A 14,693-nucleotide genomic window follows, 5' to 3' on the forward strand; every position below is an offset into this window, starting at 1 on the left:
GTTCATGCTGGGGAAACCTGTAAGACAAGTTCTCGGTCCTCTGTAGAGGTTGATCCCCTTGGGAAGGGAGCAATGGGTGTGACTGATCAGGCCACTGAAGAGTCTGGAAATAGCCTCTGAGATTACTGGAGTAATTAAATATGGTCTAAAAAGTCTTGGGGATCATGCCAGATAGTGTAGGGACAGCTCACATTCTGTCCCACCCTGCAGAAACAGAATCAGGCTGTAACTCACATTCTAAGTCCACCCAGTCTCTCCTAGGATCCTCTGCTAGCTTTGAGGTTCTGGTAAGACCCCAGTCCTTTCCTTCCCTGACTTTGGCCAGGTAACCTCAGGAGTAATAATGCGCCTAGCCACACTGTTGTCCAAGCAATAATCTTAGACCGTTGGGCCATAAAGAGGTCCAATAAGGAGAGGCCGCAGCTAAAGTTGGCTTCCCACTCTCCACAGGGACGCCTCAAGTTACAGCCCAAGTGCGCCTGACTCCACTATTCTGCCAGCACCTGGTCAGAGCTGACAGCAGGAGGGGACCTTGGGAGTGGCATGGGTACGGCCAGATGCTCTTTGCTCTTGTCTCACCCCCACCCTCCCCTGAGAATGGGGGAGCGGTAGGCTGACTAGAATGAATCCATAGCACCTGTCCTGCCCTGTCCTCAGCCTGCCCTTAGCCTGTGGTCTGCAGCAGAGGGAGCCTGTCCAGGCCGGAAATGCCAGAAATAAGCAGTGGCAAGGCCTAAGAAAGGAAGGATGAACCACAGTGGGAGGAATAGGTGAGAAAGGAAAAATGGAAGGGACAAAGAAGTGAAGAAACGGCACCTGCAGAGAAGTGGCAAAGACTAAGGCCTGATCTTAACAAAGTGGCAAGTTAGCCCCAAACCTGCACTAAAAGGGAAAGCCATGCTCTCAGCACTTCTGTCTGTCCTGTGCTGAGAAGGCTTTCAGGGTGTCCTGGATTCCAGAGCCCTGTATTCCAGCTCAGGGGAAAGCCTCTGTGGTTCTCACACAGCAGGGTTCCTATCACAATTGAAACCCTGCAATCTAATCCACTGAGTTCCAAAAGGCCAAGGGGAGGGGAGAGCTGGGCAACCCCAGCTTCCTGCATACCATTCTCTCCACCCTGTGAGGGCTGGTTCCTCCGGATGCAGAGGGAACTCAGTAGAGTCCATATATGGGCCAATAACGTACCACCAAAAAAAAAAAAACTGTGCCAGAGCCCCTACCCTCTGAGAGTGTGTGCTAGCCGTCTCCTTATCAATGCAAAGATGAATACAGCCAAGGGTAAATCCTGCTCTCTGACATACACACAAACCCAGGTTCGACCACAGAGATAACTACTACCATTCTCACCTCTTGCGCAATGGCCGGCTGGCAGACTTGGACATCCGCTGACAGCCACAAGGTTGGGGACACGGGAGGGTGAAGAACAAGAGAACCAGGGTTATCCAGTTCCCGTGATAATGCAAAGAGGAAAACTACTACCCCAAATCTGAAGCTAAAGAGACACCTGTTGCCATGGAGACCAGACCCTGAACAATAGCCCATTTGACCCAGACATCTCTTCTGCACTCTTAGCAATGATGCTTCACCAGTTACCCCACCCCCCCAACACCCTTCAGTCCCTCCACTGTTTCACAAGCCTGTGACATTGGTCACTGAAACCAGCCACATCCTGCCAGGATCTGATCTAAGAGTGAGGAAGTGGTACCCCACAGCAAGTGCTAAGGACCTAAACCAGACATACTGTCACACACGCCAGACCATTCTCTGTCACTGTATTTCTTTCTCAGACCAGGGGTCTGAATTAAAGAGGGTAACACCTTCCAGAAAGCCCCACCCCACCCCTTGCCTTAGTTAGGGTTTCCATTGCTGTGGAAGAGACACCATGACCGAGGCAAGTCTTATAAAGGACACCATTTAATTGTGGCTGCTTTATAGGTTCAGAGGTTCTGTCCATTATCATCATGGCCGGAAGCATGGCAGCATCCTACTGGCTTCCAGGCAGCTAGAAGGGTCTCAAAGCTCACCCCCACAGTGACACACTTCTTCCAACAAGGCCACACTTCCTAATAGTGCTATTCCCTGGGCCAAGAATATTCAAACCACCACACCTCTGTACCCCAGTGCAGAGAGTTCTTGCCCACTCAACAGTCAGACTTTGTGTCTATGATACACTGGCCTCAGCTTCATGAGGCCTGAGACAAGATGGATACAGTCCAAGGAGCCCCAGGTTCGTTATAACCTTGGTATACTGACCTCATCCAATCACATCTGAGAATTCACAGATAGAAACATCCACCCAGTCAGTGAACTGGAGAGATAGAGGCAAACACCAGCATTATCACACAGGGCTAAACTGGGACTGCAAAGATTCCCAATACAATTATAGAGGGCAAAGCCTGCATCCTTCTAGAGTCAGGTCTCGGAGACTTTCCCGTCCTCAAGGACTTGCAAGTTGTGCCAAGACTGGCATCAAATTTCTTGGGCTTTGCTCAAGTCTTGCTATCTATTAGATCTGTACTTGGGGCAAGTCTGTGGTCTCTCTGAGCCTAAATGTCCTCGTTCATAAAAGGAAAATGATAAGGACTCATTAAAACAATACATAGTTGTACATTGGAGACAGGACCTGCCAGATAGACTTCTCTACAAAACTGTCAGCTATTCACAGGAGTTACAGAATCCACAGAACCAGGGGCTGGAGAGATAGTCCAGTGGTTAGAGCACTTATTGCTCTTCCAGAGGACTTGAGTTTACTTCCCAGAAAACCTAAGTCAGGCAGGCATCTCACAACTGATCTAACACCCTCTTCTGGTCTCCGTAGGTACCCACATACAGATACACATGTATATACATAGGGGTTTGTCTGTTTGTCTGTTTGATTGTTTGAGACAAGGTTTCTCTTTATAATCCGATCCTGGAACTTGCTCTGTAGACCAGAGATCTGCCTGCCTCTACCTCCTGAGTGCTGGGATTAAAGGAATGTCACCACTGTCTAGCTACACGAGGTTTCTTAATTTTAAAAATCTATATAGCCAGGGCTGTTGAGATGGCTCAGCAAGTAAGCCACCAAACTGACAATCTGACTTCAATCCTGACTGCACATGGAAGTAGGAAAGAATTTCCTGCTACATATTGACCTCTGACCTCCACATGCAGGCCATGGCATGCACACAACCAAGTGTGTGCATATACATACAAATGAATAAATATTTTTTTAAGAAAGAAAACCTTTAAGTTTATAATACCAAGGGATGCTGGCATTAGCTCCTAGATGAAACGGTACAGTGGCGAGAAGATTCTGGAAGACTGGCAGAACAGGGGGGATCTCAAAGGTATGCTGGCAGCCCACTTTTCATCGGAGCATGATATAAAGTATAGCTTCTTTTTTTTTTTTTTCCTTTTCTTTTTTTTTTTTTTTTTTTTTTCGGAGCTGGGGACCGAACCCAGGGCCTTGCGCTTGCTAGGCAAGCACTCTACCACTGAGCTAAATCCCCAACCCCTAAAGTATAGCTTCTTAAACTGTGGCTTAGAGGGGCTGGGGATTTAGCTCAGTGGTAGAGCGCTTGCCTAGGAAGCGCAAGGCCCTGGGTTCGGTCCCCAGCTCCGAAAAAAAGAACCAAAAAAAAAAAAAAACAAAAAACTGTGGCTTAGACCCTGTGTGGGGTTGCCTAACTGAAAGTGGGAGTTGCCAAAACATTGGCGACAGTACAGGTTCCTGAACATAAAGCCAGCCAAGGTGCTTGCTGCCGTGTGGCCTGTGCTGTCCACACTCCTTCCCTGCATCCTTGGTTCTGAACACAACACAACTCTGCGATGTGCACACCATCATGCCAGGCGACACAGAAGCCGCCTGCCTGAAGCCACCTCTGTTGAGAGTTAATACAATCGTATATTATGAATGGCAGTGGCTTTAAAAGAACACGTTTACCAAGTTGTCTGCTCTAGTTGTCTGCTCTTACAGACACACGATGGTTTAATTACAGAAAACAAGACCTTTACTATTTCCCTACCTGCATCCCTCAGCATGCATTACACGATTACATCCTTGGATCGCATTGTTAGAATATTTGATTTTTAGAACTGCTGTTAGAGCAGTTGACTTGAGTTACATTTAAAAAAAATTTCATTAAAATGGATTTTGGCTTGAGATTAGGACAGAATTTCCAACAATTTCTGAAAAGGGCTCAAACATACTTCTTCTGTTTCTTGTTTTATGTGTTTTATCTGCATGTATGAATGTGCACCCTGTGTGTGCGTGTGAGATGCCCATAGAGCACAGAGGAAGGCATTGGATACCTTAGAACTGGAGTTATAAACAGTTGTAAACCGCCATGTGGGTGCTGGGAACGGAACTCCCACCCTTCCGTAAGACCAGTCAGTGCTCTTGAGTGCTCAGCGATCTGGCCAGCCCATTCTTCTTTGTTAGAGACAGGATCTCACAATGCATCGCCGGCTGGCCTCGAACTCACAGAGATCCACTTGCCTCAGCCCCCAAGAGCTAAGATTAAAGGCCTGTGCTACTACTACTCTCTGTCACTTTGTATATTTATGCCAAAAAAAAAGCCTTAACAACTATAAAATCACAATATTGATCAGCTCTGGAAAATACCCCAAGCCCTATGAAATCAAATATTCAGCCAAAATGTCTTTATGTCAAAAATTTAAAAAGCACATTATCTCAATAATATGACATTCTGCATTCATCTTTGGTAACTAGTCATATTGTAGCCATGACAAAGAATTATTTTAAAATAGATGTCTTACAATTTACTATCAGCAAATGTATAGGCTGTATACCTATTTTATATATCTATAGATCCAGTGTCATGTAAAACATTCTCCAGCCAAGTGGGAAAAAAAATTTTTTTTTGAGAAGCCCCTAGTATAACAATCTCAGGACACTCAAGCCCAATCTGAACCCTCTTTTAAGACACTTTGCAGGCCGGATGCTCTCCTGAAACCTGTTTAACCAAACTGGTAGGCGCCACCAGTTCAGGAACCTCTACCAGATATTTCCCTTCTAAGTGCTGAGGACCTTTGAGCAGTGAACCCCTTTCCTTTCCAGGGACTCTGTTGTGCAGGGCCTCTGGCCCATCCATGTGTTTCTGACCTGTTGAGGAAGTAACAAGGAGCAGGGGCTGATCTGACTGATAAGGAAACGGTAGGTGAGGGGGTGGTGGCTGCCTAGGGAGAGAAAGCCTGCCTGCCTGGCAGCCCCACCTAGCCCCAATTCCACCTCTACAGCACCAGCCTCAACAGGCCATCTCTGCCCATGGATCTATAGGGCGGGGTAATCCCTACCTCTTCACCCTAACTCCCCCCACACACACACACTTGGCCTTTGACTCTCTTTCAGGCTTCTCCCTGCCATTCTGGGTGGAGAGAGCCTGTGCTCACAGGTGTGGCCCAATGGCAGGTAGGTGACAGAAAGGACCATACAAAAGGACACTCCCTTCCTCTGCAGACCTCCTCAGTACCTCTGACTGGGAAAGTGAAGCTGCTGATTCCTTTGTGAAGTTCCAGGCCTTTAGGCTGGGAAACAGCCTTCCCTGTGGTTAATAGAGACTGGAAAAAACTCCTTCCAAAACCCTGAAGGGCAAGTTTGGTGATGTCAATAAGAATTTATGAGCCACTGCTATATGCCAAGCCCTGGACCTAGGTGCTCTGGGGGTAGTTTTGATTCAATGACAGAATAGCTTTAGGGGCAAAGAAGGCTCCATTGCTCCAAAATTCACAAACTTGGGTCAGCTTCCTGGGAGAGGTGAAAGCAGGATTGAGCCTGCATAGGTGGGAATGGCAGGCACCATTACAGAGGAAAGACCTATGGGTACAAAAACCAAAGGACTGAACTGCTCAAGTCTTGTCTGCCATACTCAGAGGCTCAAAGTATATAGAGTCAAATCTAAGACCCTGGTGACGCCAAGCAAGCTCTCCTGGTCTCGAGGGTGTCATTTCCAATCTTATCAGGGGAAATAGATTCTCTGTGGCATGTGCTTCCGGACAACGTCGCTGTGGTCCTTCCTACACAGGACACATCTAGATCAGCCTAGCTTACCTGCCATCAGCACCAATGGAAAGAGCATGAGGGAGCCCAGTCACCCTCTGATCTTCAGATTAGAAGGAGGATGCTCCCTGGAGAGACCCCATCTGGAAGATACCCCACCCAGCCAGCCATTCTGTTCTCTTTAACAAAGAAGAGAAGAGGAGGCCCTGGGAGCCCAGAGCGGGGAAGAGAAGGGTCCCTAGTCCTGTTGTGTAGCAGTAGAAGCAGAATAAAGGATCCTATTACTCCTCCTACGTGTACTCCTCCCCGGTCTCCCCAGGGTCTTCCATGTTTTTACTTGAAGGTACTTAGTGCCGTGGTCACATCTGCTTTTCATCGGTTAGGCCTAGGAAGGAACACACTCCCCCTTTCCAGTTCCAATGATACAGCAAAAGGGCTTGGGGAGCCACAAAAAGCTCCAGTGGTCACAGAAGTTGGCCTGGGAAGAGAGGCCTTGCTGTGCATGGGACACAACCAGAATGAGCAGTGGTCGGAAGCTGAGAGAAAGGGGAAGGGGGCAGGCGGACCTGCTCCGCTAGGGCCCCACTGAATGACAGTAGCTACAGGGACAATGACCACAGTCTTCCTGTTTCATGGATGCCTGCTGCATTTAGGCTTCCTGCTAGGTTCTGTCTAACCCCTCAGGCAATAAAGCCCAAAGATGGGCATGAAAAATTCAGGCTACACGATCAAGCCAAGCCAGCCTAATTATCTGAGTTATGGATCTAGGAAGGCACAGAGCCCATGACCTCCTAGGCTGAACTAGAGCAGCTGAGGAGAGGGTTAGGACCCACTCAGGGCCTGGCTGAGCTCCTTGGGCTCCGGTCTGTTACTCTGCTGAAGTTCCCCATACATCCTTCCTCTCCTGGGCAGAGGACAGAAACTGTTAAATGAGAAGGTGCTAGTTCCTTCCCCAAGGCCAAGCCACTAAAACAGCACATACACAGAGGTAGAGCAGGTCCCTTCTGGAGAGTAGGAGCCAAGATCAGAAAGAATTAGAATGAGAGCCACATCTAATCTCTTTCTCCCTGGAGGGTAAATTTAGGGCCAGATCCTAGAGCCTTCAAGTCATGCTGACCCATAATCTTAAGGGGAACAGAGGTGAAACTACTTCAGAACTCCACTGTTCCCAGACCAGGACAGGGAGAAGGTGGGGCCCTAAAATAGGAGGAGCTAGAGTGGAAGCTGCTGTAGCCACAAGTTCCCCCAGTCATTAGTCAGACACTTCATCTATGGGGGAGGCGTAGGCCCAGCCCTGCTTAAAGCTGCAACTGCCTGGGTTACAGGCTACAGGCTCTCACTCATCCCCACTGTGCTCACAATATGTGATCCCCAGAAGGTCAGGGTCAAAGCCTCAAACCTGAGAAGAGGTTCTCTGGCCTCAATCACCCGCTCACCCTCACGCAGGCTGCCTCTTAATTCAAGCAGGACAACTGGTGGTAAGGGAGAAGATAAGGCTCATTATTCATCTCCTCAGACCTATCTGCCACGAGGAAAGCCACCTTCTCACCCCTGCCTGGGACCCCAAAGCGCTATTCTACTGTTGGGTTAACGAATAAAGAACCTAGGGTCCAGCCCTCAAGTCAGTCCTTACCCTGCCCTCGACCCACCGTCATAATCCCCTCTAGGGTCCCGCTTGAGAGCCAACCTCCTCTGCTTTCAGCCTGGTACACCAGGGAACGACAAAGAACGGGGCCCAGGCGCTCAGTAAAATTCTTTTGGATCTTGTGCTTGAAGAAACTGCTGAAGCCTCCTCTCTAGGCCTCTTCCAGGCCTAGATCAAGTACGCCACGTGTTTTATCTCATTTTGAGTTCACATCAACTCCCGTTCTCTCCCTGAACAAAATCGGCTATCGCCCAAGGTCACAGAGCTGGCACAGACACAAGGTAGAGATTACAGCCACAGCTACAGGACTCTGCACCCTGGGCTCCTGAAAAACAGAACTTTACGAACTTCCAGGAGTTACTCGCTCTCCACCTTGATGTTCCAGGAAGGTGCCAATGGCACCACCTCTAATTGAGTCTAGTTCCCAGTGACAAAAAATTCAAGGTGTTCTGGAGTACGGGGTAGAGGTGGGGTGAGGACACGGGTAGGAGTAGGGCCTCTTGGACTGCCCAAACCAGATTCAGGTAGTGAGATCAACTACTCCAAGCCACTCCCCCTTCCACCTACATCAATGTGCCAGCCTCTAGGGAGTATGATATGGTAAGTGGTTCCTCATCGTCTGCCCGGGGTGGGTCAGCCTAGGAGCAAAGTTTGCCCCTTTCCACAAGGGTCCACCAACTCATCAAGAGCCCAGCAGTCAAAGAGGCTTATAGTCCTGCCTCAGCAGTCGGAAGCCGTGAGGAGGAAGCAACCCCATTCTGAGCCTTGGGAGCTCAGCCCTCAAGCAGAGGGAAACTTAGACCCATTCCTGTAGCAGGAGCTAATTGCAGAGGATGGCTAAGAGTAAGAGCATCCTTTGCGCCTAAACACAAGCCCAAACCAGAACCAGAGCGCACAGCCACTCCCTCCTGCCTTCCGGTACAACAGCTCTACTCACACTGACTCCTCCCCCTTGCTCTTTGGGACCCACCCTGAGCTTAGGTAGGTCAGCCTGTGTTAGCCTGTTTCCGCATGTGTGAGGCTGAGAGGACCATGAGTCTGACGCTAGAGGAAGAGTATAAAAATAAAACATGATGCTGAGTGTAGATGTTTAATAGAGGCCCCGAATATAGATACACCCACAGGTATCTGCTGTTGGACCCTCCAGGTCATCCCAGCCCTCCGAGAGATGATGGGTCACTAACCTTCAAGGCACACTTCTGCCCAGAGCGCCGATGGTAGCACTCTAGTACCTTGCCGTTCACACCCAGACCCAGCACTTGCTTGGACAACTGGTAGTCATCAGTCACCGCGTACTTCTTGGGTTCCCGTCGCACACCTGGGGCCGGAGCACCGCCCAAGGCGGGCGCACCGAGCGCACCTGGCTGGGGCACAAGACTCCCCTTCTCCCCCGCCGTCTCGCCATCCATGGCCCCCACGGGGCGCTTGTAGGTAGCCCCAGCCTGGCACGTCCAGAGGCACCTGAAGGAAAGGGAAAGAGTCACTCCCCATCGAGACTTTTTGGACACACCCCAGCTTTGGTTTCTCCAGAACTAGATTGACTGGGCTGCTGGGCCAAGACAAGCTGGAAACTGCCTGAGAGTACCTACGTACAGCAGGGGGAGGTGATCCCTCAGCCCAGGCACATGTGGAGTTGAGGAGTCCGGCGCAGTGAAGCAGCCAGGTCTTGAGAAACGGCCATATAGGGGCCCAGGAAAGGCGTGCCAGGCGAAGGCGCACTTGATGGCAAAGCACTAGACGGAAGTCATGTTGTAGGCGAGAGGGGCAAGAGATAGTGAGGCCTGGAGTCCGCTGCGGAGGGGAGCCCTGGACCCAGAGTCTCGCGGTCCGCGCCCCACGTGACCCCCCATCCCCCTTCTGGGCGCGTCATCTGGACTTGGGGCCCCGCTAGGTCAGCCTTAAAGGGCCAGACAAGTCCAGGCTGGGTTGGCCAAGGCAGAGCCCCTGGCAAGCTCCGCCCCTGAGTCGGGACAAAATGGGGCGTAGCCTCCTCAAGTGTCTGTAACTTTCTCAGCGCCCTGTGACACTGGTAGGAACTCCTCCAACTGTTGTACCAGCCTCGGATTTTATCCCTGATCTTGAAAAGTTACAGCACACGACATTTTGTTTCTCTTGAGGGCTCTTGAGTGAAGTGTTCTTTTTGCTTGCTGCCAGGGGGCGGTTTAGACTCCCAACTTTCCAGATAGCTAAGCGCTTCAGAATTCAACTTCTGAATTTTTTTGTCAGTCTGCCCTGGGACATGTGGTTGTTCAATTCGCAACTCTTCATTCCCTGGTGGTTTAGGGCATCTGTCTAACACTGGCCAGCTTTCCTTTCTATACACCAAACTTTTGACTTTGCAACTCACTTGTCGCAAATGTATTGGGCCACACTCGTGCTTTCCTGGACCTCTTACAGCCTGCAGCCGTAAGTTGAACATACCTGGGCCGTTCTTGACCCAGAAATCTTGATTTCCCATTGGTCAGTTGCATCAACTTTTCACTTTGTCATGATTTGAGCTTTAGATTCTATTTCAAGCCACTGGCCCTGGTGATGAACACCAGTAATTGCAGCACGAGGAAGGCTTAGGCAGGAGGATTAGGAGGCTAACCTAGGCTACATCGTGAGGCTATTTTTTTTGTTTGTTTGTTTGTTTGGTTGGTTGGTTGGTTTTTTTTTTCTTTCTTTCTTTTTTTCGGAGCTGAGGACCGAACCCGGGACTTGCGCTTTCTAGGCAAACGCTCTACCACTGAGCTAAATCCCCAACCCTGAGGCTATGTTTTTAAAAATAAAATAAAATTAGCCTAGCACTCTGAAGGCAGAGGAAAGCTGATCTCAGTCAGTTTGAGGCCAACCTGGCCTACAAAGAGATGTTCCAGTACAACCAGAACTGCTACATGGAGAAACACTGTCTCCAAAATCTCAATGAATCAATCAATCAATCATCAATCGATATTAACATTAAAATTCCTTTCTTCCATCCCAAAGACAGATTCTCTATTAACTTTAAAATTTCCTCTTCTGGGGAACAAAATACTTACAGGAGGAAATACAGAGACAAAATGTGGAGCAGACACTGAAAGAAAGGCCATCCAGAGACTGCCCCACTTGGGGATCTATCTCAAATACAGTCACCAAACCCATACACTATTGCAGATCCCAAGAAGTGCATGCTGACAGGAGGCTGATGTAGCTGACACCTGAGAGGCTTATGCCTGACAAATACAGAGGCAGATGCTCACAGCCAACCATCGGACTGAGGTCAGGGTCCCCAATGGAGGAGTTAGAGAAAGGACTGAAGGAGCTGAAGAGGTTTGCAACCCCGTAAGAACAACAATATCAACCAACTGACACCCCAGAGCTCCCAGGGACTAAACCACCAACAAAAGAGTTCACATGAAGCGACTGACGGCTCCAGCTGCATTTATAGCAGAGGACGGCCTTGTCTGGCATCAAGGGGAGGAGAGACCCTTGGTCCTGTGAAGGCTCAATGTCCCAGTGTAGGGAAATGCCAGGGCAGGGAGAAGAGAGGAAGGGAGTGAGTAGGTAGGTGGGGGAGCACCCTTATGGAGGAGGGGGAAGGGGGACTGGGATAAGGGGTTGCCAGAGGAGAAACCAGGAGAGGAGATAACATTTGAAATGTAAATTTAAAAAAAAATCCAATAAAAGAAAAAAATTAAAAAATAACAATAAAAAAATTTCCCCTTCTGAGCTTAGACCTTCACTTCTTATCCCATCTTATCCTGTAACTGATATTTCGAGGTCACTTCCCACAAAGCTCAGATTTTACAGAGCAGGTGACGCCACAGGCAAGCGCCTTCTGAGCAGGTCTCTGCTGCCATCTACAGACTGCATTCAGAAGTGCAGCCACCAGGATCGATCTCTCCCACCCAAAGGCAGCTATGTCCAACCTTGCACACAACACCCACAAAGGTGCCTGGGCTGCACTCTACAACTGTCAGAGGCCAGCAGGAACCCGGTGCCCTTCTATCTGTTCCTGATAACCACTGGTGAGGAGTGCTTCAACTATTCATGGGTACCTTGTCTTCTTCAGAATTGGTAACTCTGTCTTCTCCAGGCAACCTTCAAGCTAGCCATAGTGAAGCAGAGGTCCCTAAATAAAAGCCTCAGCTAACCATTAGGAAGAATTTCCTGCAGACCAGGAAATGCTCTACCTGAATGCTTCACTGAGGCAGAGGAAGGAAGATATGACCATCCCTTTAGATACACACTGAAAACACACAAGAAAAACAAGCCCAGAGAAGTCACATGACCTGCTTGAAGTCAGCAACTAGCAAGAGAGAACCGCCTCCCCCCATCTCAATCCCAAAGCACAACCTCAAAGTTGGGCTCAAAGTTGGAGGTCAAGTAATGACCTCCTCACATGAAGTTTCTTTCTTTGCTCTATGAATTGCCATGTGCAACTATATTCTTATACATGCGCTCACACAGTGCACACAAGAGACACACAGAGATAGTCACATACACAGATACATACAGACACATGTATGCACACACATTTGTGCCTAGCTGTATCTAGGATCAGGTGGGATCATAACAATCAGACCCAAGATCTAAGAGACTGAAGGAAGGCATGCAATCTGGAAGTGTTGCTTCTGGGGCTGGGGAGATAGCTCAGCGGTTAAGAGCACTGACTGCTCTTCCAGAGGTCCTGAGTTCAATTCCCAGTGAGCACATGGTGGCTCACAACAATCTGTAATGGATCCCAATGCCTGTTCTGATGTGTCTGAAGACAGTTACAGTGTACTCATATACATAAAATAAATAAATTTTTTTTAAAGTATTGCTTCCGGGAGGCTGGGGCAGGCACTGCAACCAGCTTAGAGCTGATGAGCCCAAGACTCGGCAAGGCCTCATTCTCTATTTACATGGCTCCACAAGGAACAGAAAGTTAGGTAACTGACAGTAGAGGCTGGGTCTGGGTTGTGTGTGCCCTGATAAATGCATGCATGCATGCATGCATGCATGCATGCATACATATATACATACACACATACACACATTCATTCAAACATACACACATACATACACAAATGCATACATACACATACACACACATACACACATACATACATACATATATACACATACATACACACATTCATACACATGCATACACACATACACACATACATACATACATAAATATATACACACATACACCCACATATATACATATATATACACATACTCACATACACACACATATTCACATACTCGCATAAATACATACATGCATATATACACATACATACATACATACATACATACATACATACATATGTACGTACATGACTCAGCTGTTAAGAGCACATATTGTTTTTCCAGAGGACCCAAGTTCCATTCCCAGTACTCACATCAGGTGGGTTACGACCACCTGCAATGTCAGTTCCTTGAGCATCCACACTCATGTACAGACACCCACACAAACACATACACATAGTTAAAGATAAAATAAATTTAAAACAGGCTTAGATTTTAATTACTCTAAATTTTTATAATTGTGTTTCTAAGTTTGAGTGTTTAATTAACTGAATGACTTACCAGCTTTTAGGAGTTTTATTTTCCTTCCACCTTTTTCCCCTTTGTTCAGGTGTTCTGCAGAGCAGCTCAGAACCACTCAGAGGTGGCTCCAACCCACACAGTGGCCTGAGCTGTGGGAGCTGCTGACCAGTCCTCAGCGGCTGGCTGAGCGCTCCAGTCTTCTGGGGGAACTGCTGGATGGGCACAGAGGCTACCCACACACCCTCAGACCAGTCAGCCACCTCAGGCTGAGCAGCAGTGAACTTGGGCACTGGTGTACTGCATTCACCCTAACATTTGTCCTTGGTCACAGCCTTCTCAGGAGTAGCCTGTTCCTCCTTCTCAACCTCCTCTAGTTCTCTGTAGAAATGGAGGTCAGGTGTAACTTCCCACGGGTGCTCACAGGAGACAGTAGCACGCATGTGGAGTACTTCTTGGGCCAGCATCATACCCACTGAGTGAGCTCTCTTGTTGCATGGGATGGCAATGTCCACGTAGCTCAGGGGAGAATCTGTGTTACACAGAGCAGTGGTGGGCAGGTTGACTTAAGACACCTCTCTGAGGGCCTGGTGGTCAGTCCTGGGATCAGTCACCACTAGAAGCTGTGGCTCCCTGAAGACTGCTTGGATTGGTTAGTGAAGTAGCCAGCCATGGGAGTGGTTCCTGAGGCAGCAGCAAACTTCAGCACAGTTCACTGGCCAGTGTTTCTGGAGGAGATGATGCTGATATCAGCAGGGTTCTCGATGGTAACTGTAGCTCGAGCTTCGACCACCAGCCTCTCCCAGGTCCTCTTCAGCTTGACGATGTAGATGCCATCCCATTTCCTTCTGTAGATGTTGCTCCCTCTGAAAGTCAAGGTTGGTGGCTATCTAAGTGGGTTTCTGTGGCAAGGAATTTGGAAACATCCTCTTTCTCTACCTTCAGGACATCAACGGCTTCAGACATTGTGTAAGTTTTCCTTTTCTTTTCTTTTTTCTTTTCTTTTTTTTTTTTTTTTTTTTTTCGGAGCTGGGGACCAAACCCAGGGCCTTGCGCTTGCTAGGCAAGCGCTCTACCACTGAGCTAAATCCCCAACCCTGTAAGTTTTCCTTCAAGTTACGACAGGAATCAAGAACAACGCTGTATGGACCTGTCCCTGGGCAACACAGATTACTTAGCCCAGGCTAACTTCAGACTCACTGAATAGACAAGGATGGCCTTCAATTCCTGACCTTTCTGCCTCGACCTGGAGTGTTATAATTACAGATGTGATTACAGATGTGAGCCACCATACACTGCGTTTTGTTTAAAAATTATATTCAAAGAGGTCAAACTTGTTTGCTGCAAGTGATCAGGCCATACTGAAGTATAAAAAGCAAGTAGCCCCATTAAAAAAATGCCCTTTCAGGACTGGTGGGGTGGTTCAGTGGGTAAATGCTTTACGTCCTACATAAGCTCAGCGACCTACCTAGGATCTATGGAAGGAAAAAAAGAATAAACTCCACAGCCCTCTGTATTCACACTGTGGCATGCATGCGTGTGTGT

At 48.4% G+C, this 14,693-nt stretch overlaps 1 protein-coding gene and 1 pseudogene across 3 annotated transcripts in view; both read right to left on the reverse strand.

Moving 5' to 3' along the window:
• Positions 1-9,486, reverse strand: part of Mapkapk3 (MAPK activated protein kinase 3) — a 33,614-nt gene extending 24,128 nt beyond the window's left edge. The window contains exons 1-2 of one of the 3 annotated variants that reach the window (XM_087562347.1): positions 9,240-9,486; positions 8,831-9,107 (exon numbers count right to left, since the gene is read on the reverse strand). In XM_087562347.1, coding sequence (XP_087418473.1) covers positions 8,831-9,055 — 225 coding nt within the window. In that variant the 5' untranslated portion in view covers positions 9,056-9,107; positions 9,240-9,486. Of the gene's footprint in view, positions 1-8,830; positions 9,108-9,231 lie in introns of all 3 variants that reach the window. The other 2 variants (XM_087562348.1, NM_001012127.1) reach the window with 2 other exon arrangements.
• A 3,690-nt stretch (positions 9,487-13,176) lies between these two features.
• On the reverse strand, positions 13,177-14,140 carry LOC148004343 (small ribosomal subunit protein uS2 pseudogene; annotated as a pseudogene).
• Between the last annotated feature and the right edge of the window lie 553 nt (positions 14,141-14,693).

Source organism: Rattus norvegicus, chromosome 8 (assembly GCF_021556685.1).
Source record: "Rattus norvegicus strain SHRSP/BbbUtx chromosome 8, alternate assembly SHRSP_T2T, whole genome shotgun sequence".
NCBI classification, from domain to species: Eukaryota; Metazoa; Chordata; class Mammalia; order Rodentia; family Muridae; genus Rattus; species Rattus norvegicus.